Source organism: Rhinatrema bivittatum, chromosome 11 (genome assembly GCF_901001135.1).
Source record: "Rhinatrema bivittatum chromosome 11, aRhiBiv1.1, whole genome shotgun sequence".
NCBI lineage: Eukaryota > Metazoa > Chordata > Amphibia > Gymnophiona > Rhinatrematidae > Rhinatrema > Rhinatrema bivittatum.
The window spans coordinates 52398073-52424408 of record NC_042625.1 but is presented as its reverse complement, the minus strand read 5'-3'; the positions used below and the strand labels follow the sequence as shown (position 1 = coordinate 52424408).

The following is a 26336-nucleotide window of genomic DNA, read 5'->3' as shown; positions in this document are numbered from 1 at the left end:
CCATCGCTGGCGAGGGCTGCTGGAAGCCGCGCCTCGCATGGGGAGCGCCCGATCCGCCCCAGGCTGCTGAAGCCGCTCTCGCCACAGCCTGCCCCCAGCAGGAGGGGAGAGAGGACTGGGACTGCTCCGGAGACCGGCACCCATGGACGCGGCCAGGGCAGGTGAGCGGGGGCTGGGGGAAAGTTTGCCCGATCCTGAAGCGTGGGTTTCCTGGTGCGTTGGATTTTAGGTTGGGCAGGCAAGAGTTTAGGCCGGCTGATACTTCTCTGATCCTTTAAGTTGGGATCCACTTCCTAATACCTGTCATTTGAAATGACAGGAACCAGCGCACCCAGGATACTGTATAGGTGCTCTATAGCACTCTATACAGTAAAATGGATTGCGCTTCATGGACGCTTCTTGGATGCGGCTTGCATTTGCATGCTATTTAAATACTGTATTGAGCGGTATGTGATCTGAACTGTGCCCGCGGCAAACGAGTGGGTGACGGCACTGCTGCACTTTTTCTACCGCGTCCTTACTGTATCGGCCTGTTACATAGACATGGTTTGATGGGACATAGCCAGCATAGATTTACCCAAGGGAAGTCCTGCCTCACAAATCTACATATTTTTGAAGGGGTAAATCAATATGTGTACCTAGGTGAACCGCTAGATGTGGTGTATTTGGATTTTCAAAAGGTGTTTGACAAAGTCCCGCATGAGAGGCAACTAACAAAACTAAAATGCCATGTGATAGGAGGTGATGTCCTTTTGTGGATTGCAAGTTGTTTAAGACAGGAAACAGAGTAGGATTAAATGGTCAATTATCACAGTGGAAAAAGGTAAACAGTGGAGTGCCTCAAGGATCTGTACTTGGACCTGTGCTTTTAAATATATTTATAAATGATCTGGAAAGGGGTACAACATGTGATTTGTGGATGATACAAAATTATGCAGAGTAGTTAAATCTCAAGTGGATTGTAATGAATTGCAGGAGAACCTTGTGAGGCTGGAAGGCTTCCAAATGGCAGATGAAATGTAATGTGGACAAGAACAAAGTGATGCATATAGGGAAAAATATCCCTTTGTTGTAGTTACACAATGTTAGGTTCTATCTTAGGAGTTACCACCCAGGAAAGAGATCTAGGCGTCATAGTGGATAATAGATTAAAATCGTCAGCTTAGTGTGCTGTCGCAATCAAAAAAGCAAACAGAATGTTAGGAATTATTAAGAAGGGAATGGAAAATAAAATGGAGGATGTATAATGTCTCTATATCGCTCCATGATGAGACCACACCTCGAATACTGTGTGCAATTCTGGTCACCGCATCTCAAAAAAGAAATAGCTGTGCTGGAGCACGTGCAGAGAAGGGCGACCAAACTGACAAGAGGCATGAAACGGCTGCCCTATGCGGAAAGGCTAAAGAGGTTAAGGCTGTTCAGCTTGGAGAAGAGATGAAGGTGGGGGGTTATGATAGAAGTCTAGAAAAGCATGAAAGGACTTGAACAAGTTAATGTAAATTGGTTATTTACTCTCTCTCAGATAATAGAAGCACTAGGGGCCACTCCATGAAGTTAGCAAGTAGCTCATTTAAAACAAATCGAAGAAAATTCCTTTCCACTCAGCACATAGTTAAGCTCTGGAATTCATTGCTAGAGGATGTAGTTACAGCAGTTAGTGTAACTGGGTTTGGATAAGTTCCTAGAGGATAAATCCATAACCTGCTATGATGGTAATTAATAAGTAATAGAAGCTTGTGATCTATCTAATATTTGGGTACTTGTGACTTGGATTGGCCACTGTTGGAAACAGGATACTGGGCTTGATGGATCCTAGCTCTGATCCAGTATAGCATATGCTCATATTACACCCTCACTAATGTCACTACATTGGTTACCAGTACAAGCCAGAATATATTTTAAAAAGATAATATTCAGCATAATTCATTCCAATAACACTGGCGTGTTAGGAGTGACACTACAATCATACAATCCACAGAGAACACTAAGATCCCAAAATAAAGGCTTCTGTCTATTCCTACCATAAGGAACATGCACCTGATGCAAAAAAAAAGATATTGTGTGTTTTCTATAGCAGGGCCAAACCTCTGGAATTCATGGCTGGAGCCATTAAGAATTTTACCAGATAGAAATTTAAATGTGAACTAAAAACATAGCTAATTAAAAATGCTTATGATCTAACCTAAAAACTGCAGAACACACTGCTTCACAAAGACATTAAGAACAAAAGAATAATAATCAAATCATGAAGGTAAAACCAAATGAGAGAAAAGAAGATCTCAAACAACACTCCAACTATAATTTGAAGACCATCAATTTGATTTAATTCACCATTCTCTTTACCTTAAAGACTAGTTCATTTATTAGAACATAAGATATGCCATACTGGATCAGACCAAGGGTCCATCAAGCCCCTAGGTAACTTCATTTGATAATATTAATGCATGTCCATGAATAACAACACTGTAACCAACCTTCATCTCTTTACAAAGTGACATTCATAGTTATAAGTAAACTGTTGTGATCTATAAATGGAATGCTGGTATATAAAACGTCTAAATAAATAAATGGGCATAAGTGAAAGCCTTTTACCTAAGTACCTGCACAACTTCATTAATTCTGGGGTTGTGCTTTTACTGTTGCAGGTCCTCTTTTGCTGAAATCATTGCCAGTTGAACTTAAGCAGTTAGAAATCTAAGGGTAATTTGGGGGGTGGGGAGGGACGCTGACACTTTTTCCTTTTAAGAGGTGCTCCAGCGGAGCGCACTGTTAACCCGTGTTTGGACCCGCTAGCTTTACCCCTTATTCAGTAAGGGGTAATAGTGCATCGAAAAAGCGCGTCCAACCCCCCTGAAACTAATAGCGCCTGCAACATGCAAATGCATGTTGATGGCCCTATTAGTTATTCCTGCGTGATTCACTAAGTAAAATGTGCAGCCAAGCTGCACATTTTACTTTCAGAAATTAGCACCTACCCAACGGTAGGCGTCAATTTCTGCTGGCACCGGGAAAGTGTACAGAAAAGCAGTAAAAACTGCTTTTCTGTACACCCTCTGACTTAATATCATGGTGATATTAAGTCAGAGGTCAGAAAGTAAAAAATAATTTAAAATAAAAAAAATTTAAAATCGGCCTGCAGCTTGAAAACCGGACCCTCAATTTTGCTGGTTTCTGAACACGTGGCTGTCAGTGGGTTTGAGAACTGATGCCGGCAAAATTGAATGTCGGCTGTCAAACTCGCTGACAGCCGCTGCTCCTGTCAAAAAAGAGGCGTTAGGGATGCGCTAGTGTCCCTAGCGCCTCTTTTTACCGCACGCTCTCATTTAAATACTGAATCGCCCGCTCTCCCGTGACTTTTCCTGAATCGGCCTGTAGGTTACTATAAATCTTTTAAATAATTAACTGTTGCTTTGGGATCCTTCTTTTTCTCTGAGGGTAGGCCATCTATTTTGGGAGAGGGGGAAAATAAACCCAGAAGTCACAGGTGTGGCTGTAGCCACAAGTTTTCCCTTCTGTAACAACGTAATGGGAGAGAAGAAAGTGATAGCCTCTAGTTCAGGCCTTCCTAAACGAGTCCGGAGGGCCCCGTAGTCAGTCAGGTTTTCAGGATCTCTACAATGAATATGCATGAGATAGATCTGCATAGACTTGAGTCTCCAGCGTGTGCAAATTTTTCTCATCCGTATTTATTGTGGATATCTTGAAAACGCTACTGGCTGTGGAGTCTAGTAAGCACAGGTGCTAGACTGTCCTTTCAGAATCCAATTGTGAGGGTAAAGCTTGCTTTGCATTGAGGCTGCAGCGCTAAGAAAACAAAAGTTAAAAGGTTCTGCCCCAGCTCCAAACCCTCTCTTTTCGGTAGTAATTGTATACCTGAGGCCCGACCTCACCATAGCTTATCAAACAGGCCCTGCTCGTGTACTGAGGACCAAGAAAGACGCCTAGGTTATGTGGCCGGAGGCTGCCATGTTTCAAAATGGCGCCGGTCGCCCCTATCACGTGAGGGGGTAGCGGATTGGCCGGCGCCATTTTGAAACATGGCCGCCCCCGGACCTGCAGCCTAGGTGGCGTTCCGAGCCTACACAGTAAGTGCGGTGGGGGTGGGGACCGGGCCTCGCCTCAATGTTTACTGAAAAGAGAGAGGATGAGGGGTTTCAGTCGGGCCGCTTAACTTTTTATGATTTTTTTTCGCACTGCGGCCGCCTCCAGGGGTGTCCATGGAGACCTCCCCGGGGTGACTCGAGCCGAGCGGCCCCGTGCTCTTTATCCTCTCTATAGCAAAACGCAGGATTTATTACCGCGGCCCTGTGACTCCCTCTGGGAAAATAGCGGGGCTGTGTGAAGGAGCTCCAAGACCAGGCACAATCCCGCTGCTCACTCTGTTACAAAAGGAAAGATGGAATCGTCCCGCTAGCTGGGACATTTTAGCTTTGCTTTAAACATTCTAGCAATGTGGATCCTAAAAAAGACATCAGTGTGCTAGTATCCCTAAATATTTTCATTCTCATGGTGAGATGCCACTAAAATGAGGAGGGGCAGCAGTGGCGCCCACTTGTAAGAGTCCGAGCTTCACCTTTCGGTGGAAATGTTTGGCCGCAGCGCCCGTCTTCAGGTATCCGAATGGTCCTTCCCTCAACAGCAGCGTGGAAGATAAAAACAGAGCCGCAGATGAGTAATCGTGAAATAGTTGGAGCTCTTTAGTTTGTGAGCAGATAGCCCAGCCTCTGCAGTGCAATATGTGAACGAAAGGGTCACTGGCTGGCGTGTACAAGCTGAAGTGCTGATCTCGCGGAGATCAGACCTGAAAAAACTTCACTCTGCAGCTGCAAAAATGCCACGTTTATGTATACCAGGGGTACACATATTCTTCCTTGATCTGTAGTTCTACTCGAGTTCATTAAGGAAAGCAATTCATTCATTCCATGATCCAGCATTGTTTATCTTAAGTTACACATTTTTTAGTATCTGCAATTTCATGTTTACCTTCCCTTACAATTCGTGCTTGAATGCCGTCTGGTCCTGGTGACTTGTTACTATTACGTTTATCAGTTTGTTGTAAAATCTCCTTCAGACTGGTGTGGGAATGCCTCTTACATTCTCTTGTAAAGATCTCAACTCGTCACCTTTCCTATGGTCTGTGCTTTGTAAATAGCCAAGCTGGAGTAGAATTGATTTTGTATGACTGTCATTGAAAGATCTGTGGTGTTACCCCCTCAGCTGGAAGCGGACATTGCAGTATTCATATACAAACTTTGGAGCCGATGCAATACATTGCGCACAGATTAACTCGTGGTTGTACATGCATTTTGGACATGCTAGACTAGTGCCGGATGCAGTAAGGAGATTAGTGCTTCCAAAACATGTGCCTTAATGTAAATCTGATAGCACCCGGCAGATGCTAATTGCATTTCGATGAGGACATTAGCTATTACCCCCAATGCAGTAAAGCACTGGGCACCCAAGGCATACTTTTTAATGCAGTAAATTTAACTCCAGTTTGTAGTCAAGGGTTCATGAAAAACACTACAAAAAAAAATAAAGGCTCTTGTTTGTTGTGATAAGTATGTCCCCTAGAGATGTGCTTCATTTTTGTATCCCGGGTCGGGCTAAGTGTTGGCCAACCCGTGGAAAACTTATTGAGTTGTGTTTTTTTTCTCTGCAATTTTTGCCAACCCCCCCCCCCCTCCCCCGCAAACTTGCCTAAAATCCATGGTGGTCCAGCGGGGGTCCAGGATCGATCTCCCGCTCTCGGGCCATCGGCAGCCAGTGTACAATTCTGGTCGCCGCATCTCAAAAAAGATATAGTTGCGATGGAGAAGGTACAGAGAAAGGCAACCAAAATGATAAAGGGGATGAGGAAAGGCTGAAAAGGTTAGGGCTGTTCAGCTTGGAGAAGAGATGGCTGAGGGGGGGATATGATAGAGGTCTTTAAGATCATGAGAGGTCTTGAACGAGTAGATGTAAATCGGTTATTTACACTGTCGAATAATAGAAGGGACTAGGGGGCATTCCATGAAGTTAGCAAGTAACACATTTAAGACTAATCGGAGAAAATTATTTTTCACTCAACGCACAATAAAGCTCTGGAATTTGTTGCCAGAGGATGTGGTTAGTGCAGTTAGTGTAGCTGGGTTCAAAAAAGGTTTGGATAAGATCTTGGAGAAGTCCATTAACGGCTATTAATCAAGTTTACTTAGGGAATAGCCACTGCTATTAATTGCATCAGTAGCATGGGATCTTATTAGTGTTTGGGTAATTGCCAGGTTCTTGTGGCCTAGTTTGGCCTCTGTTGGAAACAGGATGCTGGGCTTGATGGACCCTTGGTCTGACCCAGCATGGCAATTTCTTATGTTCTTATGTAAGCAAAATGGTGCTAGTGGCCCTTTGCCCTTACCATGTGACAGGGGCTATCATGCCATTGGTCGGCCCCTGTCACATGGAAGGAGCAATGGATGGCCCGCGCAATGGGGCCGACCAATCGGTAGCCCCTGTCATATGGTAAGGGCAAAGGGCCACCGGCGCCATTTTGTTTACTGGCTGCCGACGGCCCGAGAGCGGGAGATCGCTCCCGGGACCCCCGCTGGATCACCACGGGTTTTAGGCAAGTTTTGGGGGGGTCTGGAGGGCGAGGAGATTGTAAATAACTACATTTTAAGGGTTGGGTGGTTTTTTTGGGTGGGTTTTTTTAAAATAAAAGTGCCCCCCCCAGCTAACCCGAACAACGAATTTTCCCTGAGGTTCAGGGAAAATCCGTCTCTTTGGTTCAGGTTCTCTGACCCATGCCAAATTGGACTATTTCTTTGAAATAGTCCAATTCGGCAAAAACGATTGCACATCTCTAATGTCTTCCCCCTTAGTATCATTGTGACACGTTAATTTATTGCTTTTGGTGGAGACAAATAATTGTATGTTTTCACTTCTTCATTTAAAAAAAACTAAAAACTTTTCTTATCCCACACAATTTGAATGTCCATAGCAAAGGGCACCTAATATTTTGCTAAAGTTGCTGAAGTAAATTATAGCAAAAAAAGAAGCAGGATTAAAATGGACGCTCGTATTGGGCACCTGATGCAATAAATTGAGCGCTATGGATGCTCAATTCTCCATTAGTGTGCCCTTTCTAACACTGTCTCGCATTTAAATATTGCATCGGGCACCCTGGGGATGTGGCTGCGTGTGAGTTCGAAAAACAAGTGCTCAGTACGAGCACCCGTTTTCAGCACGCATCTTGTTGCATTGGCACCTTTGGATTTAAGGATAGTAGTAAAAACAGGGAATCGTCTTTCTCTCTGTCAAGTGAAAAAGCGTAATGAATGCACAGATGAAAAACATTTGCTCTGGGTTGTATTTAAAAAAAAAAAACTTAAGCACATCGAGCTCTGTTTTGTGTGTTTAAGTGGCCAGTCCTTGTAAATTCACACATGCTGTTCTGTGCACTGAGGAGAGGCATTCTGGGTGGGAGAGGGCACATGGAATTGCAACTTACATGGGTTTTTAAATTTTAAAACGTGTGTGCATAAGTTACTGCATACACATTCCATCCTGCTTGGAGCGGGTGTGACTTTGTTCACATAGCCAGATATCTGAGGATTATCAGAGCACACTTATGCTGGTAAATTTGCTTTGAAAATACTCAATAAAGCCTTCATGTACTGCTGCTTCACTGGGCACCCTGAGAGTGGACTCGTGTTTCAGGGCATCCCCTCAGTAACTAACTACACAGCTTTTCTTCAGTTCCTCTGTGAGCATGCAGACTGTAGTGCTTTATGAAGTCTCTTCTGGTTTGTTTTGCCTTTTCTTTTTTTCTTTTTAAATAAATACCAGACATTGATTATTTTCAGTTTCGTTCAGACACGGCTGTCTTCAAGTGCAGGACATCTGGAATGTAATTTTGGTAACATCTGAGATAGTGACATGGATAGATGGGGAAGCAGGCACAAGTTAGAGTGTGCTAGGAATATGTTCAGCTGTGAGATGTTTTAAGGAGCCGTTTCTTCAGTACACTGGTCTCTCAGGCTGGGAATATTGATGTAAGCTGTAATCATGTAATTTGAGCGCGTTGCGTATAGAGGAGGAGGAGGTGGTTTAATGTGAGCTGTTTAAAAGCAGAGATCACACAGGAAAAGTTTGATTTGTCTACTCAGAAATCATTTCTAGAAGGGGTCAGATACTATAAACTGGACATCAGTGACGGTTTCAAAGCCTTGCCAGTCTGCTGAGCTCTATCCCAGCTTCACTCAGACTTTTGGAATGTAAACTATTTGCAACGGTTCTATGTCCCATGAGGAACAGAAAGTGTTTCCAAAAAAGGAGTAAGAAAACTGGTGGGAGAGTCGTTCTTTTTCTTGGGATAACTTTTTGGTGTTACAGGTAGAAACTTTGACAGGACTAATGAATACAAGAGCAAATTCAAGCACATCAAGGTTCAGGAAAGACACTCGGATGGAGCTGCAGCTTCCAGTTTCATGCCTGTGACTTGAGGTGACTTTTTCTGTAAGAGACCAGTTCCTGAATAGTGTGAAGTAGCATGCGTTGATAATTTGAGCCTCTTGTGCAGCGAAGGAGCCCAGACCATCACTTACCGCAGAATTACAGTTTATTGTATTTTAGGGATATTGGTTTATGCCCTGTCTAAAGCTCTTAGAAGAAAGGTGCTACATGAGAAATGTAATCATAGTCTTTTATATGCCTCAGGAAAGTTTTATATTGTTAGAGTCTGTTTGGTTCTGATTTATTTTGTAGCTTTTTTGGGTTCTAGTGACCTCATGTGGATTGCTTCTGTGCTTTTGCTTGCTGTATGTTCATGATCATGGCAAATCTACTTTAAAATGAAATGCTGGATGCGGTACATGGGGACCATGAAGATTAAATTTGAAGAAGATTCTGCACGCATTAAACAAGATGTGTGTTGAAATGCATTTTGCTTATTGCACGTTGTTCCAAATGAGTGGTTGAATATGCCTTGCCTTGTGTTAGGGTTAAGAAAAGAGGAATTGCCATATTATTTAAGATGGATTTTGTGTTTTGGATCCCATAAGGCTATCTATTGCATCGGGGGAATCTTAATGGAATAGTGGTTGCCCTAGCCTAAATGAATCCTCTAGATCTTACTTTCAGGAGATATTTGACCTTTTCTGTACTGAAAGCCAGGGGGTAATATTGATGAGGGTATTTGTAGATCATGAGAAAAATAGGTTAGGCCCAGCCCCACAACATGTTGAGGAAAAAGTTCTTGAAAACCAAAGAACTGGAGCAAATACTGCACTCAACAAGATCAATGTACATAAGATAAGTGCAGACGACTTCTTATTGGTCCGTCAACAATATTTATTGTATTATTCTGAATTGGCAACTCCACATGTATATATACAGAATTTTAGATGAAAGGTCCCCCGACACGGACCCCATGTTTCGCCAGTCCGGCTGCGTCGGGAGGGACAATTTAATTCCTAAAGGTTTAAATTTAGAATTGGAATGGAGTCATTTTATCTGAATATTGATTTCCTAAATCTTGTGTATGTGTTGCTCTCTGATTGGTTACCTGATTCGCCTCTCGGATTGGTGGTCCGTTTTGCACCAAAATGTGAGCATTTAAATCTCTTCTGTATGGTATGTGCTGCACGCTCCTTTGAAATGAATGTAGCATGAAACACTGGTAGGTTTTCTGAGATTTTTAAATCATTTTGTTGTACAAATTGTTGTTGCCCTTTATTTTAGTTGGTCGTTGTACATACGTATTTTGTCTTTACAGGTTGGTGGCATAAAAAATTGTCCCTCCCGACGCAGCCGGACTGGCGAAACACGGGGTCTGTGTCGGGGGACCTTTCATCTAAAATTCAGAATAATACAATAAATATTGTTGATGGACCAATAAGAAGTCGTCTGCACTTATCTTATGTATGAGGAAAAAGTTCTTACCATATTCTTGAATGGGAGGATGAAAAAAAGTGCCTTAGTAGAAGGATGGGCAAACTCTGGCCGGAAGGCCACATTGCTGGCCCCTGCCTAAATAGTGGGCAAATGTGTTGGTGGGTGGGGAATGGTTCTTCCCCCTCCGAGTTCTGGTCACGTGGAAAGGAAACTTTCCTTAGCCCACGAATGTTACTTCCTTCTGCGAGCCAGCAGAAGTCATAAGTTCAGTGCTCAGGAGCTGAATGTGGTCTGGGGCCGTTATGCCTCAGGGAGCCAGGTTTTCCCCATCCCTAGCTTAGTAGATACTTGGAAGAGGCTTAAGCTAAATGGAGAAACAAAACCTTATTTTTGGCCGCCACATAAGTCATATTTGAGGCTGGGCTGAGGAAGAAGATTCATGGAGAATAGTTGGTAATGATCTTGAGTTATGTTGCTGGTGATCTGGATCTCTTACAGAGAATGGAAGGGGTGGAGGACAAATCTCTGCTGAAAGGTAGTGTAAAATGTGCTGAATTTAAGTCGATAGAGTTTTTGGGTTTTACTAGCATGCTGGAGACTGTTAGACTTTTAGGGGATGCAGGTAAAGCCATGATGAGAGGCTACTTAATCCATCAGCTTGAGAGAAATCAAACACAACAGGAGTTGTTAGCTGAAATCAAGGCTGCTCTTTGTGTGAAGCAATAAACCAGAGGTTTTGTTCTTAGGCCAGGTGAAGGGAAAAAATGGCAAATATTAAAGATGGAGATTTTGATGAAATGGAATCTGACTTGCCAAGGAATATGGTAGAATTCTTCTGCAAGGGTCTTTATAGAACACAAGGAGAAACTGAAATGCAGAAAATGTTTGATGTTTTGAGAGGGGTTGACCTTCCCAAGCTTGTGGGATGATGACTGTGACTGACTAGAGGCCCTTCATTTTGTAGGGCAGTAGAATTACTGGTTTGGGGCAGGCATTTACAAAGTTTTTGCTACGCAGCTTGCTCCAGCATTACATTCTCTTGGGCTACCTTCTGAATTCCATGTATAAGGCATCTGTTAGTTTAATTCAGAAGGAAGGGAAGCAGAGAAGCATTTAATTGTGCATCAAATTGTGCATTTAATTTAAATCATTTTGTTGTACAAAATGACCTATTTCACTCTTAAACTCAGATATTAAAATACTTGTAAAAGTGCTTGCCTGGAGATTGCATCGGTTTATACAAAAATTAATACAAGACCGGATTTTATAGTGTAGAGCAGGGGTGGTCAACTTCAGTCCTCGAGAGCCACAAACAGGCCTGTTTTTCAGGATATTCACAATGAAGATACATAAAATACTTTTGCATATGATGGAGGCAGCGCAAGCAAATCTATCTCATACATGTTGTGGATGTTCTGAAAAACAGACCCTCTTGAGGACTGGATTTGGCCACCCCTGGTGTAGAGGACGCCCAAGGTAATATGGAGCAAGCAGGAACCTAAGGATTCAGCTTAAATTGCTCTGGATGCTGAAAAAGCATTTGATAGAACAGAGTAGGGTTTTAGGTAGGATGTGTTGAAAGAGTTATTGAGGGAGTTAATGTCATATGCTGGATTACAGCGATGTCTAAGATCTCCTTTCAGAGGTTCAGGTGAATTGAGTCTCTTAAAAACATGTTCTGTTTGGGAGTGGGAACCGGACAGGGGCACCCTCTCTACTCCATTCTGCACTAATCATAGAGCCCCTGGTGGCTCTTACTAGAAAAACTTCAAATTTAAAAGATGACAGTGGGAGGGATGGAAGAAAAAGATTGCCTTATATGTAGACGACAATGTGTTGCTTTATATTTTAGATTTAGAGAGTTCCCTAGCTGTCAGGTTACAAAGTGAATGTCAGCAAATCGTAAATAATGATGTTTCCTAGAGCCAAACTGCAGGTGTTGCAAGAGCAGATCTGGAGTCCTCAAAAGTGGAGTAAAGAGAAGATAAAGGACTTGATTTTTAAAGCTGCTTTATGCATAAGTGGCACTTTAGAAATCCGTTTGTGGAATAATTTTCGTGGCTGCTTTTACCTGCACTGTCGAGGTAATCTGAGTGAATGGGGGGGGGGGGGGCGAGAATTTATTCAAAAGCAAGTGCAATTTTCTGTAGGAATGTTTATGCGGGTCCTGGGACAACCTGCAGATTTTCAAAGCGGACTTGTTTGTTTATATTTACTCTAATTCCTGTAAGCTGTCTTGGGTGTATTCAGAAAGGCAGCCTTTAACATAAGAACCGCCAAACAGGGTCAACCAAAGGTCCATCAAGCCCAGTACCCTGTTTCTACACTGGCCAATCCACTTCAAAAGTACCCAGCAGGATCCCAAGTAATATCCATGCTGCTTATATCCTGGGATAAGCAGTGGCTTTCCTCAAGTCTATTCGGTTAATAACTGTTTATGGATTTTTCCTTTAGGAACTTGTCCAAACCTTTTTTTAAACCCAGCCACATTAACTACCTACCTTTACCACATCCTCAGGCAGTGAATTCCAGAGTTTAAATTGTGATTTGAGTGAAAAAATATTTTCTCTAATTTTTTTTTTTTATATGTGCTACTTCATGGAGTGTTCCCTACTCTTTTTATTTTTTGAAAGAGTAAATAACTAATTTGCATTTACCCATTTGACTCCACTCATGATTTTATAGACATCTATTATATCTTCTCTCAGCCATTCTCCAGACTGAAGAGTCCTAACCTCTTTAGCCTTTCCTCATAGGGGAGCTGTTCAATTTTTGTTACCCTTCTCAGAATCTTTTCCAGTTCAGCTATATCTTTTTCTGAGACACGGTAACCAGAATTACATACTATCAGGCTGATATAGTAAAGTGCGCTCAGCTGAGTGCACTGTTTAATCCAGGTTGGGTGTGCGTTCTGGATGCGTGTCCAAACCCCCCCGAAACTAATAGCGCTCATCACCTGCAAATGCATATTGATGAGGTTATTAGCTATTTGCCCGGGATACAGTAAAAAAAAAAAAAAAGTGCACCCAATCCGCACATTTTACCCTCAGAAATTAGCGCCTGCCCAAGAGCAGATGTTTATTTCTCAGCAGCCCAAAAAGGTGTTCAGAAAAGCAGAAAAAAATGCTTTCTTAGCATGTAGCCAGATGGACTCAGGACCAATGGTTTATGCTCCCCTGCCAGCAGATAGAGATGGAGTCAGATTTCAAAGCTGACGTCACCCTGCATATTCCCTTGCAGTGACCTTAGCCCTCTGTCTCCAGCAGATGGTGGACGTACCTCTCCCTATGGGGATTGCTGTACTTTTTGGAAGGAGAAATTCTACATTTAAAATGGATAAAAAATTGAGCTCCGCTCTCCTGCGGTGATACCTAAAGGTCCCTCCCCCAGTTGAGAATTCCTGAGGCGATTTCTGAGATCCCTCAGAGGTCGTCCGGTAGCCAGTTCCCGGTGTGGACTTTGCTGCTTAAGGGTGGGGTGCCGGAAGCCGAGCGCGGCGGTGATGGCCAAAGTCTTTTCCCTCCGCAGCTGGGGAAACACTGAGACCAGGTAAGTAAAAAAAAAAAAAAAAAAGAACATTTACCTCCCGATTCAGAGACGTTTGGAGGGGTTTTCAGTAAGACTTCCTCTGGTCTCCTTGCTCGGCATGCCATACTGATGTCATTCCTGATCCCGTTGGAGTAAGGGGAAGTGGGCTTCCAAGCAAGTTGAGCGGCCCCCCGGTGGGCTAGTCCCCGCTTTAGGCATTGTCAGCACACCACGTGGTAGGCCGTGGCAGTGCCATCTTGCACATGTCTTTGTGCATGCCGTATTGCCCTTCATAGAAAATAGGAAAGCACAGTGCGTCTGCTGTGCGCACACAACGTTGAGCACGTACATATATGCACAACCTATTAAGCACAGAAATCAGGTAAAGCCAGGCGGACAGGCTGTGAGTGCGCCTTGCCGTGTCTCGACTAGGCACCCGAAATCTGTGTGCGTACAATTTTAAGCAAGTCAACAGAGTGCACAGTTACCGTTGCCAATGGCTCCGGCAGCCAAGAAACTTAAGCACCTTTCTTTCTGCACTGCTTGTCATATTAGGGTTTCAGAATCTGACCTGGATTCCAGCTTATGTCAGCATTGTGAGGATGCCCAGGGAGAGTTGGCCTCCCCGGACTTTGCTAAGCCCAGCTCCTCTCATTCAGAAGATGGGTTAGCCACAGCCTTAACTGGAAGTACCCCGGATCTGAGTACGCCCATGACTGGGTCATCCATGTGAGAAGGAAATTCAGCAGCACCTACCCCAATACCTTCTGGGCTAGGCATGGACCTGGCTGCCTTCTCTTGGATGGAATTTTTCCAGGGCCTTCAAGGCTTCGTACAGGCGCAGTCTGTTATCTCACTTACCCTTGTCCGGATGGAACCTCAGCCGGTAAGCCCTCCCTCTCCCAGTCCTATCGGCAGACCTTGAGACATGCCCCACCTCACCAACTGTATCCCTGGCAGGGACACGGATGGCGCAAATGAAGAGGAGGATATGGAAGCAGGCAGTGGTGTCTACCTTGATAAGGCTCCTCAAATTGAGGGCTATAATTCCAGTACCTGCGCCCCAGGAAAATACGGGGCATTATTCCATCTACTACTTTGTACCCAAGAAGGAGGGTTCCTTTCGCCCCATTCTGGACCTCAAGAGTGTCAACCGACATGAGTAATTCATTTCTGCATGGAAACTCTGCACTCCATGATAATGGCCCTACAACCAGGAGAGATTTTAACCTTCCTGGACCTTTCTGAGGCCTACCTTCAAATTCCAATCTGGCAAGAACATCTGCGTTTCCTATGCTTTGCGGTACTAGGCCACCATTATCAGTTCCGAGCACTGCCATTCGGCCTGGTCACCACTCCCAGAACATTTTCCAAGATTATGGTGGTCATAGCAGCACTGAGGAAAGAGGGAATCTTGGTGCACCCGTACTTGGACGACTGGTTGATCCGGGCAAAGTCATTGGAAGAAAGTCTCCGGGTGACCAGTAGGGTGACGTCCCTGCTTCAGGAGCTTGGTTGGGTCGTAAACATGGACAAAAGCAGTCTCAAGCCCTCCCAGTCCTTGGAATATCTGGGAGTCCGGTTCGACACCAAGCAGGGCAAGGTCTTCCTCCTGCCCTCGTGGATAAGGAAGTTGATATCTCAAGTGTGTCTGTTGACGAACACGATATGCCCCAAGATGTGGAACTGTCTTCAGGTCCACAGTTTGATGGCGTCAACCCTGGAGGTAGTACCGTGGGCGAGGGCACACATGCGACCAATGCTCACTACTGTAATGTTGGAACCCAGTCTAAAGACTATTTGATTCACCTCCACCTACCTATGGAAGTATGTTCTCTGCTCCAGTGGTGGCTTCAGGAAGCTCACCTGGGCAAGGGTGTAAACCTGTCCCTGCCGAACTGGCCAGTCCTCACAACAGACGCGAGCCTCAAAGGGTGGGGAGCTCACTGTCAGGAATTAACAACCCAGGCAGAGGCGCGCTGGATCATAAATTGCTGGAAGCCCGAGCTGTCAGATTAGTGTGTCTGCAATTCAGCCTCAGACTCCAGGGCTAGGCATTCTGTGTAATATCAGACAATGCAACAACGGTAGCCTACATCAACTACCAGGAAGGAAACAAAAGCCATCAAGTGTCTCTAGAAATAGAACCCCTTATGGAGTGGGTGGAGTTAAATCCGCAAGGGATCTCAGCCTCCCACGTCGTGGGAAAAGACAACATCAGAGCAGATTTTCTCAGCAGGAAGAGTCTGAATGCAGGGGAATAGGCGTTGTCGACTAGAGCCTTCCAGCTCCTAGTAGATCACTGGGGTCTCTCATCCATTGACCTACTGGCTACATCGCACAATGCGAAGGTCCCCTGATTCTTCAGTCACAGAAGAGATCAGTGCTCCCAAGGGATTGACGCCCTTGTCCAGATCTAGCCAGAGGAAGGCTTGCTGTTCGCCTTCTCTCCATGGCCTCTGCTGGACAAGGTCATTTGCAAGATCGAATGCCACAGAGGATTAGTCCTTCTGGTGGCCCCGGATTGGCCCAGATGCCTGTGGTATGCAGACATGCGGAGGCTTCTGATGGAGAGCCCCCCCCCCCCCCCGCACAGGGACCTTCTCCAACAAGTTTCGATCATTCACGAGGACCCAACTCAGTTTTGTCTTACTGTCTGGCCCTTGAGAGGGCTCGCCTGACGAAGTGTGGATATTCAGTGGCAGTAATCACCACCTTGCTTCGTGCGTGGAAGTTCTCGACGTCCTTGGGGTACTTGCGGATCTGGAGAATGTTTGAGGCCTGGTGTGAGGAATGCGAGGTGCTGCCTTGGATGACCAAGATCTCCATGATTCTGTAATTTTTACAGGACGGCCTGAACAAAGGGTTGTCCCTCAACTCTTTGAAGGTCCAGGTGGCGGCTCTCTCCTATTTCAGGGGCAAGGTGAAAGTAGCTCACCTGTCGATGCATCCAGGCTCGGTCTGTTTCCTAAAAGGGGTTAAACACCTCCGGCCACCCTTAAAGTGGCCAGTCCCGCTACGGAACCTCAATCTAGTATTGGAATGTTTTGGCAGGGCCTTCCTTTCGGCCGCTGCGCAGTCTGTCTCTGTGCCTGTTAATGCTGAAGACTATATTCTTGGTGGCGATATGCTTGTCTCATCGTATCTCTGAACTACCTGCGTTGTCATGTCAGGAGCCATTCCTTCGGTTTACTCCAGGAATGTTATAGCTTCGCACTGTTCCTTTCTTCTTGCCAAAAGTAGTCTTGGAGTTTCACCTGAAACAGTCCATTTCCTTACTGTCCCTAGATTGACAAAAGGACAGGGAAGACTACCGCCTCCTACACCACTTAAATGTCAGTAGGCTTTTAGTACGGTATCTGGAACGTTCAGAACTGGTGGGCAAGACAGGCCGCATATTTGTTCTTCACAGTGGAAAGAAACAAGGCGAAGTAACTTTGTGAGCTACCATAGCTTGCTGGATCAAGGAAATGATCATGGGAGCTTACGTAGAGGCAGGGAAACCATTACCCCTTCAGGTTAAAGCTCATTCTACTAGGGCCCAGGCACTATCCTGGGTGGAAGCTAAGCTACTGTCTCCCATCGACATCTGCCAAACAGTGACGTGGTCCTAAGAACATAAGAACATGCCATACTGGGTCAGACCAAGGGTCTATCAAGCCCAGCATCCTGTTTCCAACAGTGGCCAATCCAGGCCATAAGAACCTGGCAAGCACCCAAAAACTAAGTCTAGTCCATGTTACCGTTGCTAGTAATAGCAGTGGCTATTTTCTAAGTCAACTTATTTTATTTTATTTATTTATTTATTTCGAAGTTTTTCTATACCGATGAACGTTGGGAACATCTCATCGGTTTACATGGAACAAAACTTAGCAACAAGCGCTTTACAGTGAAAACAAGGAACTGAAATCTATAAAGATATGCATAAATATTCAACAATTTACAGATATAAAACAAATAGTGTGCCCAAAGGGGCTTAATAAAGGTCAATATATACAAAAGAAATTATTTACAGAAGAGTCATATTTGACAGTCGAGACGAGAGTGTAAGGGAGAGGGGTGTTCAGAGAAAGCTTATATGAACAGGTAAGTTTTCAGGTCTTTTTTGAATTTTTTTTAAATTAAGTTATTAATTAATAGCATTACCTGCTATTAATTAATAACTTAATTAATAGCAGGTAATGGACTTCTCCAAGAACTTATCCAATCCTTTTTTAAACCCAGCTACACTAACTGCCCTAACCACATCCTCTGGCAACAAATTCCAGAATCCAATTGTGCGTTGAGTGAAAAAGAACTTTCTCCTATTAGTTTTAAATGTGCCACATGCTAACTTCATGGAGTGCCCCCTAGTCTTTCTATTATCCGAAAACGTAAATAACCGATTCACATCTACCCTGGAGAAGGTGTCCTCCTTGCACACCTTCTCCAGGTTCTATCGCCCGAGAGGACACAGCCTTTGTGAGGGTGGTGCTAACTGGACCGCGGGCAGTCTCCTGCTTCTTTCGGGAGTAGCTTTTGTACATCCCATTGGTCCTGAGTCCATCTGGCTACACACTAGGAAATGGAGAAATTACTTTACTTGATAATTTCGTTTTTCTTAGTGTAGTCAGATGGACTCAGCATCCTCTCCACAGCTGCCCATGAACGGTGCCGAGGAATCGCCCATGAGGTGAATCTCGATTCCAAGAGGTTATGGGTAAGCCGTCAACCTATCCCTAGATCAGGGCATCTATAATATTGCTGGGATTCAGCACTTATGTTTGGTTGAGTACAGTTACGGTCACCAGTTTGTTTAATCAAGTTATTAAGTTGTATTCAAATTTTATTCAAGTTTTTCAATAGTATGTCCACAATGGCTTTTGAATAGAATACTGAATAGCTGAGGTCATTGCAGGAGTATATCTAAGGTGATGTCAGCTTTGAAACCTGACTCCAGTCTCCATCTGCTGGCAAGGGAGCACAACCCATTGGTCCTGAGTCCATCTATCTACACTAAGAAAAACGAAATTATCAGATAAGTAATTTCTCCAATCTCAGGGCACCTGGATATCAAACGCTCCCAGGTATGGAAAGCAAAGCATTTTTTATCCTTATTATTTTTAATTATTTGGTCTTTGTTTCTGCTAATTTGAAATATTTTATTAATGTCTGGAAATTTTTTATTTGAGTTTTTAATTATTGGATATTCCATTCATCAGCTGTTTAGAAATAATCTATTCTTTTTGTTCGTATGGTTTTACTGCTATTTATTTTATATTTCTTGATGTGTTTTATAAAGATGGGTGATGTTGCTGTTAAATGGGTGATGTTGCTGTTAAATGTTTTACTGTTTAAACTGTTATATGTAAAGCCTGTTGCTAAATTATTGTTTAACTGTAAACCAAGGTACCTCGGTATAAAAGAATCTATAAATAAATAAAATAAATAAATGTTTCTCTTTTTCCTTTATTACACTGCATACAGAGACTCTGGCTTGTTGCAGTTTCCAATTCCGTTTTTGTCTGCATGCTTCTAGTTATGTGTTTTGGTATCTTTATTCTTTGTTAGGTGAGGGTCAGCACATGTGATTCAGGTGAGGTTTTCTGCTGGCCTGTAGTTTCTGTGTAGGGCTCTGTAGCAGCCTGACTTGGTCCGTTTTCCTAATAGGAGATGTACTGGTATCTTAAGGCCTGGTGTAATATTTTCAGTGTTGCCTTTTCTTAGGTAAGATGGTTACTGTTTTAGTGCTGTAAATTGTTTTGGTATGGGATGTTTACTATTTATGCAGTTTCTGTTCAGACAGGGTACTTATCTTTCCCTTGTGTCATTCTTAACAGTAAAAATAATACTGGGCCTTTTATTTTTTATTTCCACCATGAAATTGTAATGAGCAGTGTGTCGCACATGTGAACGTGGTCTGTCAGGTGTGTCACGATTTATTTATTTATTTATTTATTTATAACTTTTATATACCGACATTCAATTGAATATCACATCGGTTCACATAAAACTGGGGGCCAAAAACTATTAGGGAGAAAGGAAGGATAAAGTTACAATTAACAGGGAATCATAAGGAACGGGGAGAGAGAATGGAACGGTCTGAGACCAAGTGAGTGAGATAGCAGGAAGGATACAGCAAAAAAAAAACAAAACTTAAACAACTTTGTTGAGATAGAAACTATATTACATATTATATTTACATAACTGTATGACAGTCAAAGCATTGGTTACTGCAGCAAAAGGTTGAGAATCACTACGCTAGACTACCAGAGATGTCTTTGAAAGGTATGGGGGACTCGGGGGAAGGGTTTCAGTGTGGGTGTGGAGCGTTGCTGCATGGGATTCAAGGTCTTTTTAATTTTTTTTAATGCGAGTCCACCTCAGCAGGTGGGTGGGAGAAATTTTCACTGTCTGCACCAAAGCGTTAGGGTATTTGGCAAGTATTTCACAAGTGGGTGCACACAGTTGTCCCTTAACCTTCTTGTTCTGCAGCTGATCCACAGCATATTTTTCACACACAGGTTCATGATGGGGATTTGGGGGGATTCCATGTATTCTACAAATGCACATGTGTAATTATGCCTCATAACTTTTTTCTCTCTTTTTCTTTGATTTTGCATGCAATTTGCATTAAATTTTCACGATGTCAGAGTGGTGATGGGGGGGGGTGGCAGTCTGTGATGTTTATGAAAAAGGGTATTTCTAAGAGGAGTCCTCTTATCCTATGAACATGGACGTACTATTATGTCAGCTAATCATTTTTTGGTTTTGCATCCAATTTTCTGGAAATGTCAGGGGAGCCAAGAGGAATAGGAAATGGTTTTTTGGTTTTTTTTGGATCCACGAAGGTGTGCATGCCTTCTGGAAAGAGGGCTCCATTTGTTCTAGCTTGCGTGTAGAAGTGCATAATTCCATTCTCTACTGTTGGGTGGAATAATAGTCCAAACTTTAGCTTTTATTTTCTAATTGATGAGCTTTTTTATTTTAATCAAGATGATTATTTATTCTTTTTTTTTAAACAAATGTGTAAAAATCTAGTTGGAAAATCTGGTTAGTCAGTTTGTTGCTTCTAACTTGGCTGGAGCAGAGCAGGTTTCTGGAGACTGATCAGCCTCTTTACTAGGCTCCATGCTTCTTTGTTACCTTACTGAGTTACTGTAGGCAGACACAAAACAAATAATCCAAGAGAGCAAAGGTTTTGCATAAATTGCACACTTGTGGTGGCAGAGTTCGTTCTTTCTGTGTTCTTGAATAGGATTTGCTGTTATTGGAATATTTAAATTTTAGGTGTCGCTGCATGAACTTGTGCTGAAAGAGTTCTCTTTGAAGGATTGTCAGGGCTGCATGAGATCCATAGGGCCTAGACAGGATCTGAAGAGCTGCAGTCCAGTATTTCCCTTTCATACTGGGACCAACCAAGGGGAAATGTGCAAGATGATGCTGAGCTTTCTTGTTGTGTCATTGTAAATGAAACCCTCTTTCCACAGGCTCCTTTTCTACAAAGCCTTCATCTTCAACCAAAAGGCAAACGCTGGATCCAGTAAATCCCAGTTTAATTGATTAAAAGTAAGTAGTGCTGAGCCCTAACTTAATGGATGCTCTATAACGTTGTTGTGTTTGGCTTTGTGTTGGCAGATTTAGTTGTAAATGCATCACGACCAGGCAACACAGGATGAAGAAAACAAGCAGAAGTGCTGGCTCCATGCCCAGACTACCCGGAGGGAATAAAACACAAAGCACAGAGAAAAGCAAATCTGAAAACGGCTCCTCTGTATCTGCAGCAACAAAACCCATGAAACCCGCAACATCCACATCCTTATCCAAGGTAACAATGAGCAGGATCTTAGAAGGGGAGAAGGGGAAAGGGCCTGGGTAATGGGAGCTCAGTGGCCTGAGAAGATCTTCATTCCGTGGGCAAAGATGGAATTAAAAGACAGGTGTTGCGACTCTGGTGTCCATCCTAGGCAATGCTTGCAGCTCTGATTGTTGCATAGGGCTGTCTGATATGTGCCTGATGAGGACATCGGAATACCAGGACGTTGGGCTGCATGGTACGGTGAGTGTTACTGAGCATAATTTCCAATAAAAAATAAAGATTGCATACCAGAAATCAAAGCCTTATATTGGAAGCAAATCAGCTGCGAGAATTAGAAAGGAGCAGTACTGCTGAATCCACCAGTGGATCCCTCCAGGATTACTGTGAAGATGTGAGAAGGTTCACTGAAGTTAGCAATGATTTTTTTTTTCATTATATTCTCAGGCTGCCTCTGACTCAAAAGGCATACATGCAAATTCTCAACAAATAGGCTCCCCTGGCAAAGATAAAGAAACTGTATGATAAACACCACTTTCTCAATCAGAAAGTGCAGGGCAAGCCCCCACTAATACTGCCTCTTAAACACTGGGCGTAGTACAGCCAGCACTCACTGTTCTGTTGCTTCTTTTTTAATTGACTTATACTAGAAAGATGTATTTACAGGAGGGGTGTTTTGGAGGTTTGTTGTATATTTATACTGAGTGATATCTGGTGCATTTGTGCTTATGGAGTGACTCCCTGTCTAACTGCTATTTCAGCCACTGCTTGTCATTAATGGAAAAAGTGCTTCTCCAGGTCTGTTTAGCAGTGCTGGGAATAAAGAAATAAGGCTTCACCAGAAAACCCTTTCTCCTTAAGCACTAAATTAACTCCATTTGCACCTGTTCTGCAATCTAGAGACTTGGCCTCCAGTTTGCTGAGTCACAGTAACACAATAGGTGAGAGCTGATAAGGACCATTGTTTCTTCCAGCATTGCTCAGTCATACAAACTTGACTACCTGCAGGTTTCACTTCTCCATCTGTGAGAAAAGTAATGCATGCTGATGAAGAATTCAGTGTTCTAGTTCCTCCTCGAATTATATTATTGATCATAAATTTTTCTTTCCTAGACCAGCAGGATGAGGGAAAACTTTTTTTATTTGTAATATGCATCTGCTGGAAAGGCCAGAGAGAGATCTAAGATTGTGCTGCCCCAGGGAGGCTGTTATCCTCATGTATTGTAATCATGGAGGCTTCTGAGTGCAACTTCTGTACTTTTGGTAACTCACATTTGAAAAGTGGGAGAACCCTGTTTATCTTTCTCAGTCTGTCATTAAAATCACGACTGCTATTTTGGCACTCTAAGGGTATTAACATGCCTCTTCTCTCATCTCATAAGAGCCTGTGAAACTTCCCTACTACTGCTAACATTTATAATTTTAAAGCGCTGCTATATATACCCAGAACTCTACAGACATCTAAGAGACTGTCCCTGCTTCATGGAGCTTACAATCTAGTCAAGGCAAAAATATGAGAAGTGCATTTATTGTAGAGAAGCACTTCGGATTTAAAAGCAGCTTCAAAAAGGGTATGATGCAGCGACTCAGGAAGTCCGAATGGAGGAAAGAAGGCAGAAACAGTATTGGACTTCAGGAGAGCCTATTGGAGACGTGAAGAGAGAGCTATAAAGTCTGTGCTATTGCAGCAGGAAGAGAAAATGGACCTGGGGATCATTGTGTGCTATCCAGTTTTGTGTTTCTCTTATCCAGAATGAATTTTAAAAACTCTTCCTTTACTCCCTGCCCCTTGACTCTGTTTTAATCTCACCTGAGTAAAAATTCTCTGTAGTTTGAGACCTGGTGAATTGGTGAAATTACTCTTCCTTCACAAAGTGTGGTGGAATTGGTCTTTGGGGGGGGGGGGGTAATTTTCAAAGCCATGTAGCCACATTAAACATAGGTTTGTGGCGCTCTGGAAAGAGGTAGTGTAACTTCCTGTGGGTGAGTTTGAGTGCGTTATTTGAGAATTTTCGAAGCAAAGTTACAAATTTGCATAACGTGTGTGCTTTGGTGGAGTGTCACCGGTGGATCCCATCTTTTATGTTGTCTTTTCAGACAAAAAGCAATGATGAGCTTCCAGCTGGCATGGCCGGAGGTCCTGCCGCAGCCACTGGTGTAAGGGGAAAGAAGAGCACAAGCAACCTGGAGGGAAAAGGTACGTTTACGTTTCTCTTTGTTACAGCTCGATTTCCTGCTCCAACAGAAAAAGTTCAGGCAGGGTGGGGGTTCTGATAAATAACACGGAATACAAAACAGAAGAGAAACAAATCATATATGCATGCCATACAAGACAGCATCAAAATGCTGACCATCAAAAGAAACCCCTCAGACAAAACAGTAAAGTGATATCCATAAAAGGCACAACGATAAATAGGCCAAAAGTCATAACTTGGGGGATTCCATCCCAAATTACAGGCACAGTCCTGGGACCACCAAAAGTCTACCTCTTGCTACATGTCGCACTTTAATGTGAGTGCAGAAAGAAAATTGCATCCCCAAGCCTAGAACTGGCTTTAAACCTTCAACGGATGTTATTGATTTTCTATGCTTGAGTCCCTAATCATCAGCATAATAATAATAATAAAATCTTCCCAGCTTGGTATGTGTCATATGAACCATATAGCAAGTGGATATGCACTGCTAAGCTTGCTGCTATGCTGGCAGTTGGCATTTGCACAACCTGACTGCAGGGAGCTGAGGTGGTGACTGCCCTCACTCTGTTAGCAAAGCTCCTTGGTTCTGGGGATTGGCATTGCGTGAAACTGCATAGGTAGCGCAGCATCTGTGCTGCCGCTTCTCCTTATAAGAACTGCTGATGTGATAATATGCTGCTAGGGCTGTCTGTTCTATGGTATTCACAACTAATCCTTCCCTTAAGGGACTACTCCAATACTCTCTTTCCTTTTCCATTTGAAGGCTGTGCCCACAGTCTTGTACGTGGAGGCCTTCATGTCTTGCCTACAGGGGCATTCATAGAGGAGCAAGCTCTGACTTTTTGCATTGCTTTTCTACACTTAAGCAGTGAAGTATGTTTCAGATTTAGTCTTACAGTGTTAGTTTTCAACCGTGTTTGTTTCTGAAGGAGGGGATATGATAACTGCACACACATGTAAAGAAAAATTCTTTTCACTTTTCTTAGTCCTTTGCTGTACTGTAGTGATTTTCTTCGCTGCTTATCTATACTGAACAAGGTTTGTGGAACTGAAGCGCTTCTCCACTGTCTTGGTTGGGAATACAGCTAGAGTTTAATCAGCTCCTTCTCTACCCCACGTCCCTTGCAACTGAATTGCAATGATGTGGGATAGAGATGAAGCATTATGGACTGTCATAAAAAAAGAAGATGGTCCTTCCAATTTTACTGGTGTGATCTACAGGCCTCTGACTCAAACAGAAGAACTGAACAGAGATCTGATCGAAAACATTCAAAAAGTGGGAAAGAAGGGGAGACGTGTTGCTCACTGGAGATTTTAATCTGCCGGATGTTTATTGGAGTATCCCTTCTGCAGAATCTACAAGAAGTAGAGCAATAGTGGGTGCCCTTCAAAGGGGCTCTGCTCAAACAAATGGTAGTGGAGCCCACGAGGGAGGGTGTGATAGGCAACCTAGTCCTTACAAATAAGGATAGGTGCCCACCTGAGCACCAATGATCATCAGATGGTTTGGTTTGATATTGCAAACAGGATACAGAGAAGTCACATGAAGACCTGATTTTTTAATTTCACAAATACGGACTTTTCAAAAAGGACATAATCTATGGGGATGTACCGGAATAAGAATTGGAAGACTGGGAGAAAATGGAACAACAGTGGGCCAAATTAAAAGGAGAAATTGCTAAGGCAACAAATCTACATGTTAGAAAAGTAAACAAAAGTACGAGGAATAAGGGGGAACCTTGGAACTTTACCACCTGCCCTGACTTGCCGGTTTGGAGGCTTCTTGAAAGGGCACTACTTGGACACCTGGCCCGTTGGAGGATCCCCTCGCCGGTTCTCCCGCACATTTTTCTGTATCGGCCTGTATGTTAGCTGGATATAGCTATCCAGATAACCTAACAGGGATATTCAGGAGCGCAGCTGCGCCGCTGAATATCCATAGCTATCTTAAAGTTAACCAATTAGGTCTAACCGGCTAACTTTGGAACAGCCCTATGGGCCAACCAGAGTTAGCCGCATTGGTTAAGCAGCTAACTCCAAATAACACACATGGCTAACTCTGGTCCACCCCGGCCCACCCCCAAATTATGAGCCTAAATATTACCGGCTAGCCATTTAGACGGATAAGAGGAGATGTGACTCTTATTTACACTTTCGAATAAAGTTAGCAAGTAGCACATTTAAGACTTAGAAATCGCAGCTTACTAAAGGGGCGTGCCCTTTCTATCATTTTTCTCCAAACTGAATAGTTATGGGGAAAAAGAGAAAAGGGAAAATTTCAACTAATGCTTCAACTCCTGTACTAGTTCGAGGTCCTATGGATCAACATTTAGTAAAGGTTAATTTGCCACTGCAAGATTCGAGTAATGAATTAGCTGGGATATCATTATCCCCAGAAGCAGGTACTCCTCCTCCCAATCCTTTAGTTGGGCCTGGTATATTAAATGAAAGTTTGGAGGAGAAGGAGAGTGAAACAGCTTGTTTGGGGATTTGAGAGATGCCAGCGTTACCTGAAAATATTTGGAAACACCCTCACCGAAAGCAGAGATAAGAGATTTCGGAGCCCTACCGAATTGTAATTCTCTTTGCCTGACGTCATCAGCGGGGGACTATAAGATCGCCCCACCCACGGCGTGCAGTCGACGTGGCGCGCGTTGTCCAAGCCGCGCGTGCCTAAGGGGCGCGTGGCTTTGCTTCAGAAAGCTGGAAGTTGGAACTTTTATGTAAGTAAAATAAGTTGGGTTTTTTTTGTTTTTTTTTTTAATCACTCAGCTTATATTTATCTTAGTATTATTTTAAGCTCTCCTTCTCCTTCATCTGGAAACAGTATCCAACTGGGAATTTAGAAGGAGTTGAAGGGTCTCTCAACTTATGTTATTATTTGATTGTAATTAATGCCTCATACCAAGAGGAAAGGAAGATTGAGGGAGATGGTGGCACCAACC

At 43.4% G+C, this 26336-nt stretch overlaps 1 protein-coding gene across 5 annotated transcripts in view; it reads left to right on the top strand.

Moving 5' to 3' along the window:
* The first annotated feature begins 4014 nt into the window (after positions 1 to 4014).
* SPECC1L (sperm antigen with calponin homology and coiled-coil domains 1 like) overlaps positions 4015 to 26336 on the top strand; it is a 94560-nt gene continuing 72238 nt past the window's right edge. For 2 of the 5 annotated variants that reach the window (XM_029619412.1, XM_029619408.1), the window contains exons 1-3: positions 4015 to 4088; positions 21019 to 21208; positions 23294 to 23393. In XM_029619412.1, coding sequence (XP_029475272.1) covers positions 21056 to 21208; positions 23294 to 23393 — 253 coding nt within the window. In that variant the 5' untranslated portion in view covers positions 4015 to 4088; positions 21019 to 21055. Of the gene's footprint in view, positions 4089 to 4228; positions 4616 to 8346; positions 8497 to 21018; positions 21209 to 23293; positions 23394 to 26336 lie in introns of those variants that run through there. The other 3 variants (XM_029619410.1, XM_029619409.1, XM_029619411.1) reach the window with 3 other exon arrangements.